Source organism: Cygnus atratus, unplaced genomic scaffold (genome assembly GCF_013377495.2).
Source record: "Cygnus atratus isolate AKBS03 ecotype Queensland, Australia unplaced genomic scaffold, CAtr_DNAZoo_HiC_assembly HiC_scaffold_75, whole genome shotgun sequence".
NCBI lineage: Eukaryota > Metazoa > Chordata > Aves > Anseriformes > Anatidae > Cygnus > Cygnus atratus.
The window spans coordinates 33,359-56,059 of NW_026110200.1; the positions used below are offsets into that span (position 1 = coordinate 33,359).

General features: G+C 66.5%; 3 protein-coding genes across 3 annotated transcripts in view; 1 reads left to right on the forward strand and 2 right to left on the reverse strand.

Moving 5' to 3' along the window:
• Positions 1-92: 92 nt before the first annotated feature.
• LOC118261444 (beta-1,3-galactosyltransferase 2-like) lies at positions 93-1,214 on the reverse strand. Its single transcript, XM_035572289.1, has one exon. It carries the CDS (start codon positions 1,212-1,214, stop codon positions 93-95), a length of 1,122 nt encoding a protein of 373 aa, XP_035428182.1.
• A 4,548-nt stretch (positions 1,215-5,762) lies between these two features.
• QTRT1 (queuine tRNA-ribosyltransferase catalytic subunit 1) lies at positions 5,763-10,910 on the reverse strand. Its single transcript, XM_035572290.2, has 10 exons — positions 10,646-10,910; positions 9,543-9,611; positions 8,694-8,832; positions 8,538-8,616; positions 8,285-8,400; positions 7,582-7,720; positions 6,541-6,616; positions 6,325-6,434; positions 6,135-6,219; positions 5,763-5,999 (listed from the first exon to the last, which is right to left on the reverse strand). The coding sequence occupies exons 1-10, from the start codon at positions 10,895-10,897 to the stop codon at positions 5,847-5,849; spliced, it is 1,218 nt and encodes a 405-aa protein (XP_035428183.1). The 5' UTR covers positions 10,898-10,910; the 3' UTR covers positions 5,763-5,846.
• Positions 10,911-13,399: 2,489 nt separating this feature from the next.
• The window catches only part of DNM2 (dynamin 2), a 28,127-nt gene continuing 18,825 nt past the window's right edge, over positions 13,400-22,701 (forward strand). The window contains exons 1-8 of the mRNA XM_050716994.1: positions 13,400-13,621; positions 18,076-18,149; positions 20,299-20,448; positions 20,691-20,894; positions 21,214-21,312; positions 21,471-21,631; positions 21,855-21,997; positions 22,551-22,686. Of these exons, the coding sequence (XP_050572951.1) occupies positions 13,461-13,621; positions 18,076-18,149; positions 20,299-20,448; positions 20,691-20,894; positions 21,214-21,312; positions 21,471-21,631; positions 21,855-21,997; positions 22,551-22,686 (1,128 nt within the window). The 5' untranslated portion in view covers positions 13,400-13,460. The remainder of the gene's footprint in view (positions 13,622-18,075; positions 18,150-20,298; positions 20,449-20,690; positions 20,895-21,213; positions 21,313-21,470; positions 21,632-21,854; positions 21,998-22,550; positions 22,687-22,701) is intronic.

Sequence of the window (22,701 nt, forward strand, 5' to 3'; positions counted from 1 at the left end):
CCCCGAGCGGCTGCTCGGGCACCGGACACTGGCCAAAAAGTCAGGGTTGGGGGTGTGCAAAACCGGGGCGGCGCGACGCGGGGCGGCCGTCCCTAGGGGGGACACGTCACGTTGGCCCCCTGGAAGTGGGGCCAGAGCGTGAGCACCTCCTCGGGCTGGTAGTGGTGGACCATGACCAGCTTGGAGAACCTGCACTTGTCGTAGGGCAGGCGGTACATGTTGAAGGCGCCCCAGGGGCTGCTGGTGACGCTGAGGCCCAGCGCGTGCAGGCAGACGCCCACAAAGGAGTCCTCCATGTTGAAGAGCGGCAGGGTCTGCGCCACCGCGTACACTTTGGCCGCCAGGTCCCCGGAGAGGACGTAGGCCGGCCCGCCGCAGTAGGGCGGGTAGGTGTCGTTGGGGTAGACCTGGCGGGGCACGTACCACTTGTAGGCCTTGCTGCGCAGCGGCCCCGTGTCGCGGTAGATGTAGCCCGTCATGAAGTCGCGCTTGGGGGGCAGCTGGGGCTGCAGGAGCCGCCGCACCAGGTAGGGCAGGTTGAGGAAGATGTCGCGGTCGGCCTTCACCACGTAGGCGGCGTCGGGGCAGTGCCTGCTGACCCACTCCATGCCCATCAGCGTCTTCAGCGTCAGGTTGTGGTAGGTGTCCAGGAAGTCCTGCTGGAGGATGTCGCGGTGCAGCGCGCTCTCCTCCTCCAGCACCCGCCGCAGCGGCCGCCCGAACACCGGGTGCACGCCGGTGAGGAAGAGCCGCAGGACGGAGACGCCGGGCACCGAGCTCTCGTTCCCCCACGTCTGCCGGATGGCGTTCCTGCCCGCCGTGTCCGCCGGCTCCGTCACCACCAGCAGCACCAGGAAGGGCGCCCGCTCCCGGCACTTGTGGGGCTCGTTGAGGAGGAAGCGGTACGGGTAGGGGTAGGGGGGCTGCAGCGGGTGCCGGGTGGGGGGCAGCTTGGCTGTGGCATTGACCAACGATGACGAAGACACCTGCCATTGGAATGCCGCGGCGTGGATGGCGCTGGGCACATCAGGTCCACCGGGTCCACCAGGCACACCGGGTACACCAAGTACACCGGGTCCACCAGGTACACCGGGTTCACCGGATACGTCGGTGAAGGGCTCCCCAGCGAAGCGCTGCTGCACCCGCACCCCCAGCAGCGCCAGCGAGAGCAGGGCGGGCAGCAGGAGCGCGCGCGGCAGCAGCGGGCACCTCATCGTGGCTGCCGGGGCCCGGGGAGGGGCAGGCGCGGGTCCCGGTGGTGGCGGCGGTGGAGGGGAAGGGTCCTGGGGAAGCGGGGGGGGAGAGAGAAACAACGGCTTGGATGCGACGCCTCGGCCACCACCAGGTTTGCTCTTCATGCACCCAAGGGCTCGCCCCTCGCCCACCCGAAGGCTCGCCCCTCACCCACCCAAAAACTCGCCCCCCAGCCCCTTGCCCCTCAGCCCCTCGCCCCCAAGCCCCTCGCCCCCCAGCCCTTCCTGCAGAGCCGGGGGCCCCTCATTCAGCCCCCTCCCCGTCCCCTCGCCCCGGCCTCCCTGGGGCTTTGTTGGCCGCGGGGCCGAGCGCCGATAAGCGGCACCGGCAGCGATAAGGGAGCGCGGCCACTCGCTCCCGTGGGAGGGGGCCAACACAAGCATGGCGCGGCGAGGGCTGCCGTGGCCCCTGCCCCGTCCCTGTCCCCAGCCCCGTGTCCCCACCCCATATCCCCACCCCATATCCCCACCCTATATCCCCAGCCCCATATCCCCAGCTCTGTCCCCAGCCCCGTATCCCTATCCCCATGTCCCCATCCCCGCGTCCCCAGCCCCCCGTCCCCAGCCCCCCGTCCCCAGCCCCACATCTCCTTGCCCCATATTGCCCTCCCTGTCCCCATCCCCAACCCCAACCCCATGTCCCCCTGGCTGTCCCCGTCCCCATATCCCCAGCCATGGCCCCATCCCTGTCCCCAGCCCCATATCTCCTGCCCCCCATCTCCTGCCCCCCCATCTCCTGCCCCAGCCCCGTTCCCGTCCCTGCCCCACCTTTCCCCACCGGGGTCAGGGTCCGCCGGGGCTGTCACCACCGGGGCTGGGCTGGGGCCGGGGCGAAGGGCGGGGGTCGGGGGGGTCACAGGGAGGCCGGGGGGGCCCAGGGATCAGGAATGGGGCTGGGGGGGGGGTGGGTCACGAGGGGCTCGGCCCTGCCCTGGGGCTCCGAGGAGCAGCTCCCAGCCCTGCCCGGTTCGTCCCAGTTCACCTCCAGGGCTTCAGCGCTCAGCCCAGTACCCAGTCCTCCCAGTTCTCCCAGTTCTCCCAGTTCCGCCCCCCCTGGGGTGCAGCTCCCAGCCCTGCCCATTTCACCCCACTTCTGCCCAGTTTCCCCCAAGGGCCGCTCGTGCTGCAGCTTCCGGCCCTGCCCAGTTCACCCCAGTTCACATTGAGGTGCGGCGCTCAGCCCAGTTTGTCTCAGTTCCCCTGGATACAGCACTCAGTCCTTCCCAGTTCATCCCAGTTCCATCTGGATGCTGCTCCCTGCCGTGCCTGACTTCCCCCAGTTCTCCCAGTTCCCTCAGGGGTGCAGCTCTTGAGCCTTACCAGTCTGTCCCAGTCCTCCCAGTATACCCCAGGTGCAGTTCCCAGTCCACCCCAGTCCTCCCAGTTCACCCCCAGTCCTCCCAGTTCACCCCAGTCCTCCCAGTTCATCCCCAGTCCTCCCAGTTCATCCCCAGTCCTCCCAGTTCACCCCCAGCTACAACTCCCAGTCCTGCCCATTCCATCCCAGTCCATCACAGGTACAGCTCCCAGCACTGACCAGTCTGTCCCAGTGCTCCCAGTTCATCCCACCTACAGCTCCCAGTCCTCCCAGTACTCCCAGTTCATCCCAATTGCAGCTCCCAGCACTCCCTGTTCAACCCAGGTGCAGCTCCCAGCGCTCCTAATTCATCCAGGTGAAGCTCCCAGCACTCCCAGTTCATCCCAGTGCAGCTCCCAGTCCTTCCAGTGCTCCCAGTTCATCCCAATTGCAGCTCCCAGCACTCCCAGTTCATCCCAGGTGCAGCTCCCAGTGCTCCTAATTCATCCAGGTAAAGCTCCCAGCGCTCCCAGTTCATCCCAGTACAGCTCCCAGTCCTCCCAGTGCTCCCAGTTCATCCCAAGCACAGCTCCCAGCGCTCCCAGTTCATCCCAGTGCAGCTCCCAGCACTCCCAGTTCATCCCAGGTGCAGCTCCCAGTGCTCCTAATTCATCCAGGTAAAGCTCCCAGCGCTCCCAGTTCATCCCAGTACAGCTCCCAGTCCTCCCAGCGCTCCCAGTTCATCCCAGTGCAGCTCCCAGTGCTTCCAGTTCATCTCAGGTGCAGCTCCCAGTGCTCCTAATTCATCCAGGTGAAGCTCCCAGTGCTCCCAGTTCATCCCAGTACAGCTCCCAGTCCTCCCAGTGCTCCCAGTTCATCCCAAGCACAGCTCCCAGCGCTCCCAGTTCATCCCAGTGCAGCTCCCAGTGCTCCCAGTGCTCCCAGTGCTCACCTGCAGTCCCGCTGCTGGTGTGGCCGCGGTGCCCGGCGGCACCGACGTGTCCTGGGGGTGACGCAGCCGTGGCCACCTCCCCACCCCCCCCACTCCACCCCGTGCACAAACTTCCTCGGGCGCCCCGGGGTGACGCATGGCGGGGTGGGGGGGGCCGGAGGGGCAGGGGCTGCAGGGGGGGCTGGGATCCGGCTTGGGATCCGCTGGGGATCGAGGCTGGGGGGTCTGGGGGGGGCTGAGGGGGGGATTTGGGGTCTGGGGGAGGTCTGGGGGGCGGGATTTGGGGTCTGGGGGGGCTGGGGGGGGATTTGGGGTCTGGGGGGGGATCTGGGGTCTCAGGTGGGGTCTGGGGGGGATTTGGGGTCTGGGGGGGGCTGAGGGGGGGGGATTTGGGGGGGATCTGGGTCTCAGGTGGGATCCGCTGGGGATTGGGGCTGGGGGGGACTAGGGGGGGATCTGGGGTTTGGGGGGGGGGATCTGGGGCATTGGGGTGGGGGCTGGGGGGGGGTCCTGGGGCATTGGGGTGGGAGCTGGGGGCGGGGATTTGGGGTCTTGGGGGGCTGAGGGGGGAATCTGAGGTTTGGGGGGGGATCTGGGGTCTCAGGTAGGGTCTGGGGGGGGGGATTTGGGGTCGGGGAGGGGGGATCTGGGCTGGGATCCAGAGGCTGCGGGGGTGGATCTGAAGTTTGGGATGGGATCGGGGGGGGGGGGGCTCCAGGCTCTGGGGGGCTCCAGGCTGGGCTCGAGGCTCAGGGCTGGGGTCCTGGGGGTGGACGTTGGGGGGGGGGCACCGGCTGCTGGGGGGCGTTGGGGACCCTGTCCCGGTGGGACCCTATGGGGGGGGGGGGGGTCTCACCCCCTCCAATCACCCCAAATGGCTCCACCTGCCCCCCCCCGCCCTATTTAAGCCCTGTCCCCTCCCTGCACCCCCCACCCAGTTATTTTGGGGCAGAGCCCCCCCCTCACCCCCCCCCAGTAAGTGCCCGGCTATGGGGCTGCCCTGCTGCAGCCCCCCCGTTCTGCGGGGGGGGGGGATCACAGGGTCACAACTCCCCCACCACCACCACCCAGTTGTGCCCCCCCTGACTCGTGTGGGCCCCCCCCCGACTCATTTGTGATCCTCCGACCCCTTTGTGCCCCCCCAGACCCATTTGTGTCCCCCCCCAAGACTCATTTGTCACCCCCCCCGACCCATTTACACCTCCCCACAGCCATCTGTGCCCCCCCAGACCCATTTATGCCACCCCCAGACCCATTTGTGCCCCCCCGACCATTTATGCCCCCCTGACCCATTTGTATCCCCCCCCAGACCCATTTATGCCCCCCCAGACCCATTTGTGCCCCCCCGACCATTTATGCCCCCCTGACCCATTTGTACCCCCCCCCCAGACACATTTATGCCCCCCCAGACCCGTTTGTTTCCCCCCAGACACATTTGTGTCCCCCCCAGACCCATTTATGCCACCCCCAGACCCATTTATGCCCCCCCGACCCATTTGCGCCCCCCCAAACCCATTTGTGTCGCCCCCAGACCCATTTGTGCCCCCCCAGACCCATTTGTATCCCCCCCGACCCATTTGTGCCCCCCCAAACCCATTTGTATCCCCCCCCGACCCATTTATGCCCCCCCCGACCCATTTGTTTCCCCCCAGACACATTTGTGTCCCCCCCAGACCCATTTATGCCACCCCCAGACCCATTTGTGCCCCCCCGACCATTTATGTCCCCCTGACCCATTTGTATCCCCCCCAGACCCATTTATGCCCCCCCAGACCCATTTGTGCCCCCCCGACCATTTATGCCCCCCTGACCCATTTGTATCCCCCCCAGACACATTTATGCCCCCCCAGACCCATTTGTTTCCCCCCAGACACATTTGTATCCCCCCCAGACCCATTTATGCCACCCCCAGACCCATTTGTGCCCCCCCGACCATTTATGTCCCCCTGACCCATTTGTATCCCCCCCAGACCCATTTATGCCCCCCCGACCCATTTGCGCCCCCCCAAACCCATTTGTGTCGCCCCCAGACCCATTTATGCCCCCCCAGACCCATTTGTTTCCCCCCAGACACATTTGTGTCCACCCCAGACCCATTTGTGTCCCCCCCAGACCCATTTATGCCACCCCCAGACCCATTTGTGCCCCCCCCAACCATTTATGTCCCCCCCCCGACCCATTTGTATCCCGCCCAGGCCCATTTATGCCCCCCCCGACCCATTTGTGTCCCCCCCAAACCCATTAAAAACACGAAGCGGAACACGCTCATAATATAAAAAAACAAATGCAAAAACGATACAAAACCCCCAAATCCGGAATAAAACGGGGGGGGGGCGCAGCCCCCTCAGTCCAGGGTGATGCCGACGGCTGCCAGCGCGTGCAGGGCCCAGGGGGGGCAGCGCTCGGGGCCCCCGTAGCGGGCGCGCACGAAATCCCGCACGAAGTCGGGGAAGCGCTGCCCCACGATGCTCTCCCGCATGGCCCGCATCAGCTCGAGCTGCGGGGGAAAAGGTTGTGGGTTTTTTTTTTTTTTTTTTTGGGGGGTGGGGGGGTAACGACCCCCCCCGTGTTTTTGCAGCCCCCCTCCCCCCCTTTTTTTTTTTTTTTTTTTCCCCCTTTTTTGCCCCAAAACCTGGTAGGCGATGTTGTGCACGGTGAGGTGGTGCAGGGCGGCCGGGTCGCTGCGGAGCAGCGCGTGCAGGTACGCGCGGCTGTGCCTGCGCGGGGCACAACGCGGGGGGGGGGGGGGGGATCACTTTGTGCCCCCCCCCCCACCCCCCAAAAAGATCCCCAGGACCCCCAAATCCCCCCCGACAACGCACCGGCGGCACGTCGGGCAGCCGCACTGCTCGTCGATGGGGCGGAAATCCTTGGCGAACTGCTTGCTCTTCAGCTGCAGCGAGCCCCAGGGCACCAGGGCCGAGCCGAAACGCTGCGGGGGCACGGGGAGGGGGGGCACGGTATTAGTGGGGGGGTCCCGGGGGGGCCCCCCCGACCCTAAAAGCCTCCCCCCACCCCACACCTGCTTTGCCCCTTACCGCCGTCCGCGTGGGGAAGACGCAGTCGAACATGTCGCAGCCCAGGGCGACGCAGACCACCAGGTCGGTGGCGTAGCTGCGGGGGGGAGCGGGGCTGAGCGCGCGCCCCACGGATCCTGCCCCACGGATCCTGCCCCATAGATCCCACCCCACGGATCCTGCCCCACGGATCCTGTCCCACGGATCCTGCCCCACATCTTGCCCCAGAGATCCTGCCCCACGGATCCCGCCCCACGAACCTCGCCCCACGGATCCTGCCCCACGGATCCTGCCCAACACATCCTGCCCCACGGATCCTGCCCCATAGATCCCACCCCACGGATCCTGCCCCACGGATCCTGTCCCACGGATCCTGCCCCACATCTTGCCCCAGAGATCCTGCCCCACGGATCCCGCCCCACGAACCTCGCCCCACGGATCCTGCCCCACGGATCCTGCCCAACACATCCTGCCCCACGGATCCTGCCCCATAGATCCCACCCCACGGATCCTGCCCCACGGATCCTGTCCCACGGATCCTGCCCCACATCTTGCCCCAGAGATCCTGCCCCACGGATCCCGCCCCACGAATCTCGCCCCACGGATCCTGCCCCACGGATCCTGCCCCATGGATCCTGCCCCACGGATCCTGCCCCATATCGTGCCCCACAGATCCTGCCCCACAGATTCTGACCCACATCCTGCCCCATGGATCCTACCCCACGGATCCCATCCCACGAATCCCGCCCCACGGATCCTGCCCCACGGATCCTGCCCCACGGATCCTGCCCCACGGAACCCGCCCCACGGATCCTGCCCCACGGATCCTGCCCCACGGAACCCGCCCCACGGATCCTGCCCCATTTCCTGCCCCACGGAACCCGCCCCACGGATCCTGCCCCATTTCCTGCCCCACAGATCCTGCCCCACGGATTCTGACCCACATCCTGCCCCACGGATCCTGCCCCACGGACCCCATCCCACGAACCCCGCCCCACGGATCCTGCCCCACATCCTGCCCCCACGGACCCCGCCCCACATCGCCCCCCCCCCCCCACCTACCCCACGCCCATCAGGTAGCGGGGTTTGTCGCGGGGCAGGAGGTCGGTGCTGAGCTTCACCATGCGCCAGAACTGCTCCTTCTCCTCGCCGCCGCTCAGGCCGCCGATGGCGAAGCCGGGGACGTCGCGGCGCGTCATCTCTGGGCGGGGGAGCGGGGGGCAGAATGTGGGGCGGGGGGGGGGGGGGGGGGGGGCAAAATATGGGGAGAGGGAGGAGGGAAAATGGGGAGCAGAACGTGGGGCGGGGAGGCAGAACGGGGGGAGAGGGAGGAGGGAAAATGGGGGGCAGAACGTGGGGCGGGGGGGCAGAACGGGGAGAGAGGGAGGAGGGAAAATGGGGGGCAGAATATGGGGATGGGGTGCAGGAGGAATGGGGGGCAGAATATGGGGCGGGGGGCAGGATGTGGGGATGGGGGGAGGAGGGGGGAGGGGGGGCAGGATGTGGGGTGGGGGGCAAATGGTGAGGGGGGGGCAGATGGGGAACGGGGGGCAGGTGGGGAATGGGGTGGGGGGGAGCAGGAGGAAGACGAGGGGGAGTGGGAGGAAGGTGGGGAATGGGGGGGGGGGAAATGGGGCACAAGGGGGGGGGGATGTGGGGCCCCGGGGGGGGATGTAGGGCCCGGGGGGGGGGGATGTGGGGCCTGGGGGGGGGATGTGGGGCCCCGGGGGGGGATGTGGGGCACGGGGGGGGGCTCGGTCCCCACCTTCCAGGCACCGCCTGCGCAGGGCCGGGTCCAGCCCCCCCTGGATGATGGCGAAGAGGCTCTGCTGCGCCGGGCGCTGGTTGGCGGCGATGCAGCGATCCAGCCAGCGGACGGACCTGGGGTGGGGTGGGGGGGGGAGAGGGGGCAAAATTGGGGGGGGGGGGGGCAGCATCAGGACCTGGGGGAGGTCGTGGGGGGGGTCCCGGGGGGGGGGGGGGGCGGATTTGGGGTTGGGGGGTAGGGGGGGGGCCACCTGTGCATGGCCTCCTCGACGCGCGGCCCCGTGGTGGTGCTGCTGACCACGTCGTCCAGCTGCATGATGATATCGGCGCCTACGGGGGGTAAGGGGGGGGGTCAGCGTGGTGGGGGGGGCACAGGAACCCCCCCCCCCCCAGCCCCGAGGGCTCACCCAGCGCGTTCTGGATGTGGATGGAGCGCTCGGGGCTCAGCAGGAGCTCGGCGCCGCCGTAGGGCGAGCGGAAGCGGACGCCGGCCTCGGTCACCTCCGAGAGCGCCGCCAGGGAGACCATCTGGAAGCCGCCGCTGTCCTGGGGGGGGGCACAAAAAACGGGGGGGGGGCCCCCAAAAAAATAACGCGCGGGGCCCAAAGAAATAATGCACGGGGGTGGGGGAGGGGCTGGGGGTGCTGAGGGGCTGGGGGGGGAAATGGGTGGGGGGTTTGTGGGAGGGGGGTTAATGGGGAGGGGGGGTGAGTTGGGGGGGGCTGGGGGTCCTGGGGGGGTCCCCAAATCCTGGGGGGGGGTCCCCAAGTCCTGGGGGGGGGTAAGGGGGGAGCTGGGGGGCTTATGGGAGGGGGGTTAATGGGGAGGGGGGGGTGAGTTGGGGGGGCTGGGGGTCCTGGGGGGGTCCCCAAATCCTGGGGGGGTCCCCAAATTCGGGAGGGTCCCTAAATTCGAGGGGGGGGGGGTCCCAAAGTTCTGGGGGGGGGTCCCAAATCCCGGGGGGGGGTCCCCAAGTTCTGGGGGGGGGGTAAGTGGGGAGCTGGGGGGCTTGTGGGAGGAGGTTAATGGGGGGGGGGTGAGTTGGGGGGGGCTGGGGGGGGTCCCAAATCCTTGGGGGTGGGGGGTCCCCAAATCCGGGGGGGTCCTCAAATCCTGAGGGGGGGGTTCCCATGTCCTGGGGGGGGGGGGGGAGGGTGTCCTGAGCAGGGGATCTGGATCCCGTGGGGGGGGTTTGGGGGGGGTTGGGGGGCTCTGGGGGGGCTCGGGGGGGGGGGGGGGTCCCGCCCCCCCCTCACCGTCAGCAGGTTGCGGGCCCAGCCCATGAACCCGTGCAGGCCGCCGGCCCGCTGCACCAGCTCGGGGCCCTGCGGGGAGGAAAGGGTTAAACCGGGGCAAAGGGGGGGGGGGCGCGCGCGCGCTCGGGGGAGGGCGTGGTCATGTTGGAGGGGGCGTGGCCCCGCCAATGAGCCTCGGTGGGGGCTCGGGCCGGGGGCCCCTCTGGGGGCGGGGCCTCTCGGGTGGGGGCGGGGTTTCTGGGGGCGGGGCCTCGTCCGGGGGCGGGGGCGGGGTCCTAAAAAGCGTCGCTCGGGGGCAGCTGCGGGGCTCGTTCCCTGCCCCCCCCCCCCGCCCCCCGGTCCCTTCCCGGTGCCTCCCAGCCCCGTCCCGGAGCTCCCCGGTCGCTCGGGCCCCTTCCCGGAGCCCCCGCTCACTCTCCCCGGTTCCTCCGGACCCCTCCTGGTGCTCCCCGGTCCCGTGCTCCCGGCCTTCCCCCGGGACACCCCCCCCAGTTCCTCCGGGACCCACCCCGGGACCCCTCCCGGTTCATCCCCGTTCCTCCCGGTTCCCCTCCCGGTATCCTCGCTCCCCCCCCCCCCGGTTCCTCCGGGCCCCTCCCGGTGCTCCCCGGTCCCTTTCCCGTGCTCCCGGCCTCCCCCCGGGACCCCCCCCCCCCCGATTCCTCCCGGTTCCCCCCCCGGGCCCTCTCCCCGGTTCCCTCGCTCCCCTCCCCGGCCTCCCCCGGTTCTCCCCGGGTCCCCTCCGGTTCATCCCGGCTCCTCCCCGGTTCCCCTCCTGGTATCCTCGCTCGCCCCGCTCCTGTTTCCGTGCTTCCGGCCTCCCCCCGGGACCCCCTCTCAGTTCCTCCCGGTTTCCCCCGGGCCTCTTCCCCGAGCCTTCGCTCCCCCCCAGTTCCTCTGCTCCCTCCCCGGTTCCCTCCGGGCCCGCTCCCCCTCCCGGTCTCCCCGGCCTCCTCCCGGGACCCCCCCCCCCCCCGGTTCCTCCGGACCCCTCCCGATGCTCCCCGGTCCCGTTCCCGTACTCCCGGCCTCCCCCCGGGACCCCCCTCGGTTCCCCCCGGGCCTCCTCCCCGGTTCCCCCCCCGCGTCCCGGCGGCGCTCACGGGCCGCGTCCCGAGGTGGTAGGTGTTGCCCAGGCAGATGCGGCAGCCGAGCGCCGCCAGCTGCGCCGCCGTGATGCCCTTGGCCGTGCCGCGGGTGCCCACGGGCATGAACACCGGGCAGGGCACGGCGCCGTGCGGCAGCAGCAGCTCGCCCGCCCGAGCCCGGCTCCGGCCGCACTCGGCCACCACCCGCAGCAGCGGGGCCGGGGCCGGGGCCGGGGCCGGAGCCGGGCCCTCCGTGGGCGCCGCCATTTTGTGGGGCCGCCCGCCCGTCGCGCCGGAAGTCGCCGTTACCAGGGGCAACGCGGGCGGGCGCCATGTTGGGGCTGAGGGGACCCCCTCCCCCCCCCACGGCCCATGGTGGCCCCGGGTAGCTCCTGGTGGCCCACGGTGGCCCCAGGGTCGCCCCCTCGTGCGGTCCCCGTGTCACCGGGGGAGCCCCTTGTGGTCCCCACGGCCCCCCCCCCCCCCCAGCCGTTTCTGGTCACCGTGTCTCAGTTTTTGGCCCCCCCGTGCCTCAGTTTCCCCTCACGGTGCCCCCCTCAGCGCCCCCCTACACCTCTCAGCACCCCCCTGCGTCCACCCACGCCCCTCAGCACCCCCAGCACCCCTGAACCCCCCTCAGCACCCCAAACCCTCCCCGCACTCAGCACCCCCTGCACCCTTGAACCCCCTCAGCACCCCCAGCACCCCTGAACCCCCCTCAGCACCCCAAACCCTCCCCGCACTCCTCAGCACCCCCAGCACCCCTGAACCCCCCCCCCCCCCGCACCCCTCAGCACCCCCTCCCGGAGCTCAGCACCCATCCAGCCCCTGGCACCCCACGGTGTCTGGTGCTCAGCCACGAGCGCCATCCCCCAGCGGCACCGGGGGCTGCCAGAAATCCCTAATTTTGACCCGAAAAACCAAAAACGTGCCCCAAAATGGGGACCGCCGAGATCTGCCTGGAGCTTGGGGGTGCGGCAGGAGCAGGTTTAATTAAAATCGGGTTAAAACAGAATTAACTGGGGGGCTGGGGCAGCCCCCAGCAGGACGGCGGCAGCGCTGTGACCACCGGCAGCCCTCCCGGGGGTGTAATTAACTCAATTAACTTGATTAATTTGGTCCAGCATTAACGAGCGCGGGTTCTGGGAGAAGCAGAGGCATGGAGCTCCCCCTCCGGTCCCGAGGCATGGGAATCCACCGCTGGAAATGTGGTAACGGCCTCGGTGGCCGCAGTGAGGGGTTTAATTAATTTAATTAGGGGAGGGCCGCGGCCCGCAGCCCCCCTCCAGCACGCTGTGGGGGGAAGCTCGCAGCCAGCTCCCGGCTTGGTCACCGCTGCCATCGCTGCTCTGGGGGGCATTTCTGAGCCAAATGGACAGGTCCCAATTAGGGGCTGGGTTCCAATTAGGGTCTGGGTTCTAATTAGGGGCTGGGTCCCAATGAAGGGAATGTCGGATGGTTCACATAACCCACTTCTGCAGGACATGAGCAGGTTCCCCTGGGGCTCAGGGGGATAAAACACCCTGCTTATTGCAACCCCTTGGAGAATTTGGGGTGTCCAATTAGGGGACAGGTCCCAATTAGGGGCTGGGTCCTAATTAGGGGATGGGTCCCAATGAGGGGAATGTCGGTGGGTTCAACTAACCTGCTTCTGCAGGACACGAGTGGGTTCCTTCGGGGCTCAGGGGGGATAATTACACCCTGCTTGCTCCAACCCCTTGCAGAATTTGGGGTGTCCAATTAGGGTCCGGGTCCCAATTAGGAGCCGGGTCCTAATTAGGGCCTGGGTCCCATTCAGGGGAATGTCGGTGGGTTCAACTAACCCGCTCCCCCCGGTGCCCCCCCCATGATGCTCCCCTCTCCCCCCGGTGTCCCTCTCCCCCGGTGCCCCCCCCGCTGTCCCTCCCCCCCCCCCTGGAGCCCCCCCCTTCGGTGTCCCCCCTCCCCGGTGCCCCTCCCCGGTGCCTCCCCCCTCCCGGTGCCCCCCCCCCGATGCTCTCCCCCACCGGTGCGCCCCCTCCCCCGGTGCCCAACCCCGGTTCCCCCCCCCCCGGTGCCGCCTCCCTCCCCGGTGACCCCCTGGTGCTCCCCGCCGGCCTGGCCGAGCCCCCCCCGCCGCCACCGGGACGGGCCCGAACCGGGGGCGGGGGGGGGCCGGGGCCGCGCGGTGAAATAAAGAGCCCGGGCCAGGATCGGGCCCCCGGATTTTGGTGCGCCGCTACACGAGGGATTACGGCCGCCGGGGAGAGGGTGGGATGAGGGAGGGCGCGGCCAGCCAATGGGATGGCTGGGGGCGGTGATTGATAGGCGCCTGGGCGTATCAACAGCGGGGATCCTGCCAGCGGGTTCCCTCTCGGGGTGGATTGGGCGGGGTGGGGGAGTGGCAGGTGTGCTGCCCAATGGAGGGAGAGCGGGCGGGGAGAGCGGGAGGGGAGAAGCGGGTGGGATTGGCAGACGGTGATTCGCTAGCTGGCTGGACGGGCAGCCGACTCCGCCAATGGGGTGGCGGGAGCGGGAGCGGGGGGCGGGAGTGAGAGCGGGGGGCGGGAGCGGCAGCGCCGCGCCTCAGCTGACGGCCCAGCTCCGCCTCCCATTGGTTGCCAGTCCTGAGCGACGCGCCGGGCGGCCAATGAGCGGCGAGAACCGGGGCGCGGCGCCTTCCCCTCTGAGTGACAGCGCCCTGCTCCACTCCGACCGCCTCTTGGCGCTGACTGACAGCCGGCTCGCCCAATAGCGGCGCGGGCCGAGCGCGGCGGGGCGGGGCGCGCCGCCAAGTGCCGGATGAGGAGCCGCGGAGGGGAAGTCGGGCCGCCGCCGCCGCCCCGCCGCCATGGGGAACCGCGGCATGGAGGAGCTGATCCCGCTGGTGAACAAGCTGCAGGACGCCTTCAGCTCCATCGGGCAGAGCTGCCACCTCGACCTGCCGCAGATCGCCGTGGTGGGCGGGCAGAGCGCGGGCAAGAGCTCGGTGCTCGAGAACTTCGTGGGCCGGTGAGCGCCGGGCCGGCGGCGGCCGCGGAAACGGCGTAAAAGCGCTTCGTGAATCGCGGCGGGGCCCCCGGGGCGGCTGCGCAAAGTGCGCGGCGCCCTACGCAAAGCGCGCAGCGCGTGCGGCGCCCTACGCAAAGCGCGCGGCGCGCTACGCGGCTCGCGGCCGGCTCCTTACGCCGGCGGCGTAGGGCGCGGGGCGGGGCAGCGCGGCGCTGGCGTAGGGGGGTTCTGTGAATACGGAACCTCCAAAGGCGGGGGGGGACGGCGGGAGGAGGCCGGGTCCCGGCGCCTGCGGGCGGGCCGATAGCGGCGGGGCCCCCCCGGCCCCCCCCGGGCCCGGGCCCTGCGCCCGCCCGATAGGCTCCGGAGCCGCCCGACCGCTCCCCCCCCCCGGTTTTTGGGGCTCCCCCCCCCGGTTTTTGGGGCTCCCCCCCCCGGTTTTTGGGTTCTCCCCCCTCGAGTTTTGGGTTCTCACCCCCCGGTTTTTGGGTTCCCCCCCACTTTTTGGGTTCTCCCATCTCGTTTTTTGGGTTCTTCCCCCCCCCCCCCCCCCCAGCTTTGGGGCCTCCTTCCTGGTTTTTGGCGTCCCCTGCCCTTGGTTTTTGCCCCCCCCCCCCCCCATGTTTTTGGCCCCCCTCCTGCTCGCTCGAGGCCTCCGGCCGGGCTGGAAGCCGCGACGTTAACAATGGGCGGCTTCCTGCGCTGCGATTCCGGCCTGGCATCATCATCCTCATCATCCTCATCATCCTCATCTTCATCGTCACCACCCCCATCCTGTCCCGAGGCCGTCCTCGCCCCACCCCGACATCGCCCTCATCCCGGCCTGACACCGTCCACCGACACACAGTCGCAGCTCCGCTCCGAGCCAGAAGCCGAACGCCTTTGTCCAACGTTTTTGGGGCTTTTGGGGGCTTTTTGGGGCTTTTTGGCCCTGTGGTTGCGGCACTGACGCCCCCGCAGCTCCCGTCCCCGGTGGGAAATGGAGCCGGGGAGGCGCCCTGCGAGTTTTCCCTGCCGCCCTTCGGTTTTCGGCTCGGTTCACCTCTTCCTCGCACCGAGGTCGGCGCCCTGCCCCGAGCTGCCTTTTCCTTTTCCCTTCCCATCCATCCCGGGCTGTTTTTGCGACGGGGAGTCTCTGGGGTGCATCTCCGTGGCGCTAACGATGCGCTCGGGTTAATGACCGGGTAATTGTGCCCGGGGTGTGTTCCGCCCGGCGCGGTGTCCTTGGCGCGTCAGCGATCGGAGCTCGCTGGTGGCAGCCGCGTGTCAGCGCCCGCTCCTCCCGCTGTGGGGTCGTAAACACGCCCGGAGAAGGACCTGGGGTTGGAATAACGAGGGACAGAGATCAGGGGATGGAATAATGAAGGGACAGAGATCGTCGGGGAGTGAAATAACGGGGGAGAGAGACCAGGGGATGAAATAACGGGGGACAGAGACCAGGGGATGAAATAATGAGGGATGGAGATTGTCGGGGGGTGAACTAACGAGGGACAGAGATCAGGGGATGGAATAACGAGGGACAGAGATCATCGGGGGTGAAATAACGGGGGACAGAGATCAGGGGATGAAGTAGCGGGGGATGGAGACCGGGGATGGAATACCGAGGGACAGAGATCGTCAGGGAGCGAAATAACTGGGGACAGAGATCATCAGGGGATGGAATAACGAGGGACAGAGATCGTCGGCGCGGGCTCCAGCGGCTCTGCGTGGTGATTCAGGGTTTCACGGCCCTGCCCCTGTTGGGATCGCACGCGGAGGAGGGCAGGCGCCTCGGTTTCTCTCTGCACAGCGCTCGGGGACGAGTCCCGCGGAAAAATCCCGCCTGGGAGCGCTCCGAGACTTTCTCCAGGATGACCACGAGGCCTCAGGGCCACGAGAGACGTCGCTGCAGGAGTTCTGAGCTCGCTCCGCGTTTCAGGCTCCGCACGTCGAGCCTCTGTTCTGCGCTGCACTTTGACCGTGAAAAATAAAAGAAAAGGGCAGGCAGCCGGGTGGAAAACCCGAGTTTTAGAGCGCAAACTTGGTAGAAACGGGAACGATTCCGCCCAAACAGCCCCCTCTGCTCCAGCGGGAGGTGGGTGAACGGCACAGGCACCTCCAGCCGGGGTCTTCGCCCTGCGGCCGGGCGTTTTGCAGCGGTTTGGAGAAGCGGAGCCGTCCGTGGCACAGGGGAAGGTTTCGGTGGAGCTGCCTCGCCGCGCAGAAAGCCCGAAAAGGAGCCGGGAGCCGAGTTCCACGGCCTGCAGCGCGCCGAACCCGCGTCAGGGCCGGGCTTCAGCATGCCTGGAGCCCACCTCGCGGCCCCGCGTGCCGCGGCCGGCCCCGGATTCGCTCTCCAGAAGAGCACGGATCGAAGACACTGCATTAAAAGGACGTTACTGGCTGCGCTGAAAGCCATCGACGTCCCGATGGAGCGCGTTGAGCTCTTCAGAGCCCTGGTAGCGTCAGCGCAACGCCGCTCGGACCAGCAGCGGCCCCGGGGCCGCCTCAAACCCCGGCATTGAGCGCGGCCGGCCCGCGGTGACAATGGGGCCGTTGTGACGGGCGCGGGGGGGAGCCCACCCGGCCTCAATGGGGCATTATACGGCGCCGGGTGGCATCAACGGGGCCGAAAACGCGGCTGCCGACAGCCAGGTGAGGCGTTGGCACCGGCGCCGTGCGGGGAAACGGATCCGAGGAGGGGATGGGAGCGAAGTGGAGCCGGTCGTCTCGCCCCAGACGGGTCGGGTGTGGCTGCGTCGCCCCCATGGAATCGGTCTGGCTGAATTTAGGCACAGGGAAACGGCGACTTTAGACTCGGGAGGGTTTTATTTGCAGCGGCGATGAGCACGGGAACGGCAGCCCGACGGCCGGGCGGGAGGGGAGCGAGAAAGGAAGGAGGGGGTAACGAGGGAGGCGCTCGTTAGGGAGCCCCGGGGCTTTCGGAGCAGCTCTGGCCCGGAGGGGCTGCGGAGGATGCGTGGAGCAGCGAGCCTTGCCGTCCCGCTCCGGCCCCGCAGCCCCGAGGTCCTGGTGCTGCCTGCGGGCGAGGGCAGCGGGGCGCGGAGGAAGGGATCGAAGGGGAAAATCCGGCTTCAGTGTTGACACTTCGGATGGGTGTTTGATGCCGCTCACCGCGGTTACGTCTGCAAACACGGTTGTCTTCAGGGATACGTCTACAAACACACGATTGTCTTCGTGATTGCGTCTACAGACACGAGTTTGACTTCAGTTTTACGTCTACGAACACACGTTACGTCTACAGAAATGAGTTCGTCTTCATGATTACGTCTACAAACACGAGTTTGACTTCACTTTTACGTCTACAAACGCACGTTACGTCCACAACAATGAGTTTATTTTCATGGTTACGTCTACAAACACACGTTACATCTACAAGCACCTGTTTGACTTCCCTGTTATGTGTACGAACACAAATTGCGTCTACAACGAGTTTGTCTTCATGATTACGTCTACAAACACACATTACGTCTACAAACATAAGTTTGACTTCACTTTTACGTCTACGAACACGTTACATCTACAGAAATTGGTTTGACTTCATGATTGTGTCTACAAACAGGAGTTTGACTTCACTTTTACGTCTACAAACACGAGTTTGACTTCACTTTTACGTCTACGAACACGTTACATCTACAGAAATTAGTTTGACTTCATGATTGCGTCTACAAACACGAGTTTGACTTCACTTTTACATCTACAAACGTGCATTACGTCTACAGAAATGAGTTTTGTCTTCATGATTACGTCTACAAGCACGCCTCTGACTTCACTTTTATGCCCACGCGAGGCGTCATCCCCACGAGGATTTCCTTCCCACCGGGGAAACAACGCGGCCCCGGCGTCGAGTAACGCGAGCGAGGGCCGGGTCGGAGGCCGTGCAGGAAGGGAACCGCGGGGTTTTGGCCAGCTACGGAGGACGCTTCGTGCTCTGGCCCTCGTACCCACGCTTCCCCCGCCCCACAAAGGGTTTTTTTTGCGCCTGCCTGGGTTGATTTCGCCGGGAGGAAGTGGCGGCCGTGCGGCATCAGAGCGAAATCGCGGCCGTGCCGCCGGATGAGCGAGCGGCACCGAAATAGATCCCGCGGCGGCGGCCGGCAGCCGCCCTTCGACGCTTCCCTTTCCGCTGGGATCCCACCTGCCCGCGGCACAACCTGTCGTCCCGGTCGTGCAGGAAGTCGCACGGGGCGGGTCGCAGGCACTTAATTGAACCTGGTTAATTGAACCCGGTTAATTGAACCCGGTTACGGCAGCCTGGGGGAGCCTCGGCCCCAATTCCTGCGCTCTCAGCCCCGGGGGAAGCTGCCGGTGGTGAAGGGAGTGTTGTTTTTTTTTGGGTCCGAGCCCCGTTTTTGCCCCTTCCAGCCCCGATCGCGGAGGGAGGAGGGGGTGAGCGGCGCGATCCGAGCTCGTTTGACCGCCCCAGTAACCGCGTGTCCTTTAATCCCTCGCAGGGACTTCCTTCCCCGTGGCTCCGGCATCGTCACCCGGCGGCCGCTCATCCTGCAGCTCATCTTCTCCAAGACAGGTACGCTCCAGCCGCGTGTCCCCTCGCAGACGTGGCCTGAAACGCACCCAGAGCGTTTAGGGAACGGTTCTGGTTTGTATGAACGTTTCCAAAGCGTTTAGGGAACGGTTCTGGTCCGTATGAGCTTTCCCAAAGCATTTAGGGAACAATTCTGGTCTGTATGAGTGTTCCCAGAGCGTTTAGGGAACGGCTCTGGTCTGTATGAGCGTTCCCATAACATTTAGGGAACGATTCTGGTCTGTTTGAGCGTTCCCAAAGCATTTAGGTGACGATTCTGGTTTGTTTGAGTGTTCCCAGGATGTTTCGGGAACGATTCTCATTTGTTTGACCTTTCCCAAAGCAGTTAGAGAACATTTAGGTAACAATTTGGGTTGGTTTGAGCGTTCCCAGAGCATTTAGGTAACAATTCTGGTTCGTTTGAGGATTCCCAGGGCATTTAGGTAACAATTCTGGTTGGTTTGAGCATTCCCAGAGCGTTTAGGTAACGATTCTGGTTGGTTTGAGCGTTCCCAGAGCATTTAGGCATCAATTCTGGTTCGCTTGCGGATTCCCAGACCGTTTAGGTAACGATTCTGGTTCGATGGGGCGTTCCCAGAGCACGTCGGTGACAATCCTGGTTCGTTTGAACGTTCCCAAAGCGTCGAGGTAACGTTTCTCATTCGTCTGAGCGTTCCCACAGCAGGATCTTGTCCCCTGGGGAGCACGCAGAGCGAAATCCCCCCCCCCTGGGAGCGGGAAACCGGCCGGGAGCTCCCTGCACTTCGCGTTTCACACGCGTTTAACCGAGAGCGTGTGCTGGCAGCGCGGGTCGCGGCCAGGCTCGGCTTGAGCACGTCCTAGGCTTTATTCCAGAAGGTCCCGGCCGTGCGGGGGGCTTCTGCACAAGGCCCCGAGGCTCCTTTTCCCCCCCAAAAAACGCGTTAAATGGAAATCGAGGCAGCCCTCAGCGGAGGCGACGTGAAGGAGAGAAGGGGAACCCGCAAGGGCTGCGGCGCTGACGCCTTCAGGTCCTTCCTCCTGCTCCCCTGTAGCAGAAAGCCCCTGGGTGTTCCTTGGGGTGCAATTACCCCGATTACAAACGAGGCTTGGGCTGGGTCCAGGCCTTCAACACCCGGGCGGTGGCTACTCAAAGCCGGCCCGGCCGCGTCCCCGTTGCGCCGTGACCCAATTCCGCTTCGCGCTGCGGAGCCCCGAGACGTCGGCCGCTGCGCCGGCCCTCGCCCGGAGCCTCGGGAAGGTGGAAGCGAACCGCGAGGACGGCGAGCTTTCCCCGCTGAGAACCCCCCTTAGGCTTCGGGGAGCTTTTTCCCCTCCTTCCCCTGAAGGAAAACGCGGCCGTCATGAGATTTCGATTCCACCCCGGGCCCTGAGCGGGGTGAAACCCGCTGATAAATCCGGAGGGGGACCCGATAAATCCGGAGGGGGACCCGATAAATCCGGAGAGGGACCCGATAAATCCGGAGAGGGACCCCATAAATCCGGAGAGGGACCCAAGAAATAAAAACCTGGCGCGGGTGGAGGAAGCCGTGGGCTTTTTTTGGCGAGGGGCCGGCGAGCTGTCCCCCGTCCGCGGGGTCACCGCGAGGAGGAGGAGAGCCCGGCTTTCCCCCCCCCCCGGAGCCTCAGCTCTTCCTTCCACGCTTGTCCAGCGACGAAACATTTCAAAGCCATCAGCAAAAACATTTCAAAGCCGTCAGCAAAAGGTTTAAAAGGCATCAGCGGGGACCCAGAGGCAGAGAGGCTGGGGGCGGGGGGGGGGGGGGGGGGCAAAACAACCGCGGCCGTTCTGGTGGCCGGGCTCAGCGCCCTCGGCTGCCTGCCAGCGCCTCGCCCGGCGGCGGTTTCTTTTTGGCAAAGGGAATTCGGGGCTTGGAGCCCCCGGCAAAGCAGCAGCAGCCAGCGCAGGGGCAGCAGGCGGAGCGTGGGCTCGCCCAGGCTGGCTGCCATCAGCCCCTTCCTCCTCCTCCTCCTCCTCCTCCTCCTCCTCTTCCTCCGCCGCCGGGGCAAGCGGCGAGGCCGAGTTTATCTGGGGCGGCCGCCAGTCGGAGGCTGGGGGCGGCCGGGTCGATCCTCCTGCTGCGGCCTCGCGATGCCCACGCTTTCTATTAATCTATTCTTTTGTTTGCATTTTTTCCTGCTTTTCCCCCAGAATACGCTGAGTTTTTGCACTGCAAATCCAAAAAGTTCACGGACTTCGACGAGGTGCGGCAGGAGATCGAAGCGGAGACCGACCGGGTGACGGGCACCAACAAAGGCATCTCCCCCATCCCCATCAACCTCCGCGTCTACTCGCCGCACGGTGAGCGGGGTCTTTTCTCGGCCGGGGTTTTTTTGGGAGAAGAAAAGCCGTCTGCACGCTCGCCGCCGCCGGGGTTTAACCCAGCCCGCGTCCCGAAAGCAAACCCTGGCTGCTCCGGGCTCGAAGCAGCCCCGGGGGGGGGATTTTCTGGGGACACGGGGCACCTCCTGAGCAAAGGCGGCTCCCTTCAGAGGGGCTCCGAGGGCTTTGCAGGCTCTGAGCTGCCGTCTCCGTCCTCCCAGTGCTGAACCTGACGCTGATCGACCTCCCGGGGATCACCAAGGTGCCGGTGGGGGACCAGCCGCAGGACATCGAGTACCAGATCAAGGACATGATCCTGCAGTTCATCAGCAGGGAGAGCAGCCTGATCCTCGCCGTGACGCCCGCCAACATGGACCTGGCCAACTCGGACGCGCTCAAGATGGCCAAAGAAGTGGATCCCCAAGGTAAGGCGGCCGCAGACGGCTCCCCGGCCCCGCGCCGCTGCTTCAGCTGCCCTCGCGACGCGGTGCCTCAAATAATTTGCTCGGTTTGGGGGCCGGAGGTGCTGCTCGTCGCCCCTTCTCCCTCCGAGGGGCGAGACGAGACGCTCTGATGGCTGAGGAAGGGCAGCGGTCCCGTCCCTCACCGGCGACGCCGTATTTCTTCCGCCTCTCCACCCGCCTGCCCCCTCCGCCGAGGTCCGCGCGATGACATTTGATCGATTCCTCGTTTTTTTTCGTTGTTTTTTTTTTGTTGTTGTTGTTTTTTTCGTGGCCGGCTCAGGCTTGCGGACGATCGGGGTGATCACCAAGCTGGACCTGATGGACGAAGGCACGGACGCCAGGGACGTACTGGAGAACAAGCTGCTTCCTCTGCGCAGAGGTACGAGGAGCCGCCGGGCCCCGCGCCGCGTTCCCCCCCCCCCTACCCCCCCGAGCCTGTTCCCATTTCGGAACGAGCCCAAAGGGCACCCGGGGAGGGGGCTGAAGGTGCTGGAGGAAAAGAGGGGCCGGCTCTGCCCGGCGCGTGTCCCCGTGCAGGCTACATCGGCGTCGTCAACCGGAGCCAGAAGGACATCGACGGCAAGAAGGACATCCGGGCGGCGCTGGCGGCCGAGCGCAAGTTCTTCCTCTCCCACCCCGCCTACCGGCACATGGCCGACCGCATGGGCACCCCGCACCTGCAGAAGGTCCTCAACCAGGTGGGTGGGCTTCTACCCGCCCCCCCCACCTCAACGAGGGCTCCCGCACGGGGGAGCTGTCGCTGGTTTCCTTCCCCCGAGAGGAAAAGCCGCGCTCCCGCCGGGTATTTCGTGGGGCTGGGCCAACGGGGGCCGTTCCCGCCTGGCTTTGGAGCGGAGGAAGGCGGAGGTGGGCGGCTGGATTCATTTTTTGGGGGTGGAATGTCTTTTTTTTCTTCCGTAGCAACTGACCAACCACATTCGGGAGACGCTGCCCTCGCTGCGCAGCAAGCTGCAGAGCCAGCTGCTCTCGCTGGAGAAGGAGGTGGAGGAGTACAAGAACTTCCGCCCCGACGACCCCACGCGCAAAACCAAAGCTTTGCTGCAGTGAGTCCCTCCTCCACGGCAGCAACGCCGCTGGCACGGGAGGAAATCTGCTGCCCTCCCCGGGCGAGGCTCCTTTCCGGTGGCTTCTTGCAGAGAATTACCCGGAGCAGCTGCGGTTTGGGATAAGAAGGGGAGCTTTTAGTGCTCCCCCACCCTGCCCGCGGGCTCCCCAAACCCCAGCCAAAGGCAGATTCTGCTGCTGTGCCCGCAGCCAGGCAGGGTTTGGGGAGCTCGGGGTGGCTGGAGGGGTTCTGGAGGGGCTCTGCGGGGTTCTGTGGGGTTCTGCAAGGTTCTGCGGGGTTCTGGAAGGGTTCTGCGGGGTCCTGCAGGGATTCTGCAGGGTTCTGGAGGGGTTCTGCAAGGCTCTGTGGGGCTCTGCGGGGTTCTGGAGGGGTTCTGTGGGGTTCTGCGGGGGTTTTGGAGGGGCTCTGCGAGGTTTTGGAGGGGTTCTGTGGGGTTTTGGAGGGGTTCTGTGGGGTTCTGGAGAGGTTCTGCAGAGTTCCGCGGGGTTCCGCTCAGCCGGAGCCTGCGTGACCCCGCTGCCTCTCCGCAGAATGGTCCAGCAGTTCGGCGTGGACTTCGAGAAGCGCATCGAAGGTTCGGGAGACCAGGTGGACACGCTCGAGCTCTCCGGGGGTGCCCGAATCAACCGCATTTTCCACGAGAGGTTCCCTTTTGAGCTCGTGAAGGTAAAGCCGGCCCGG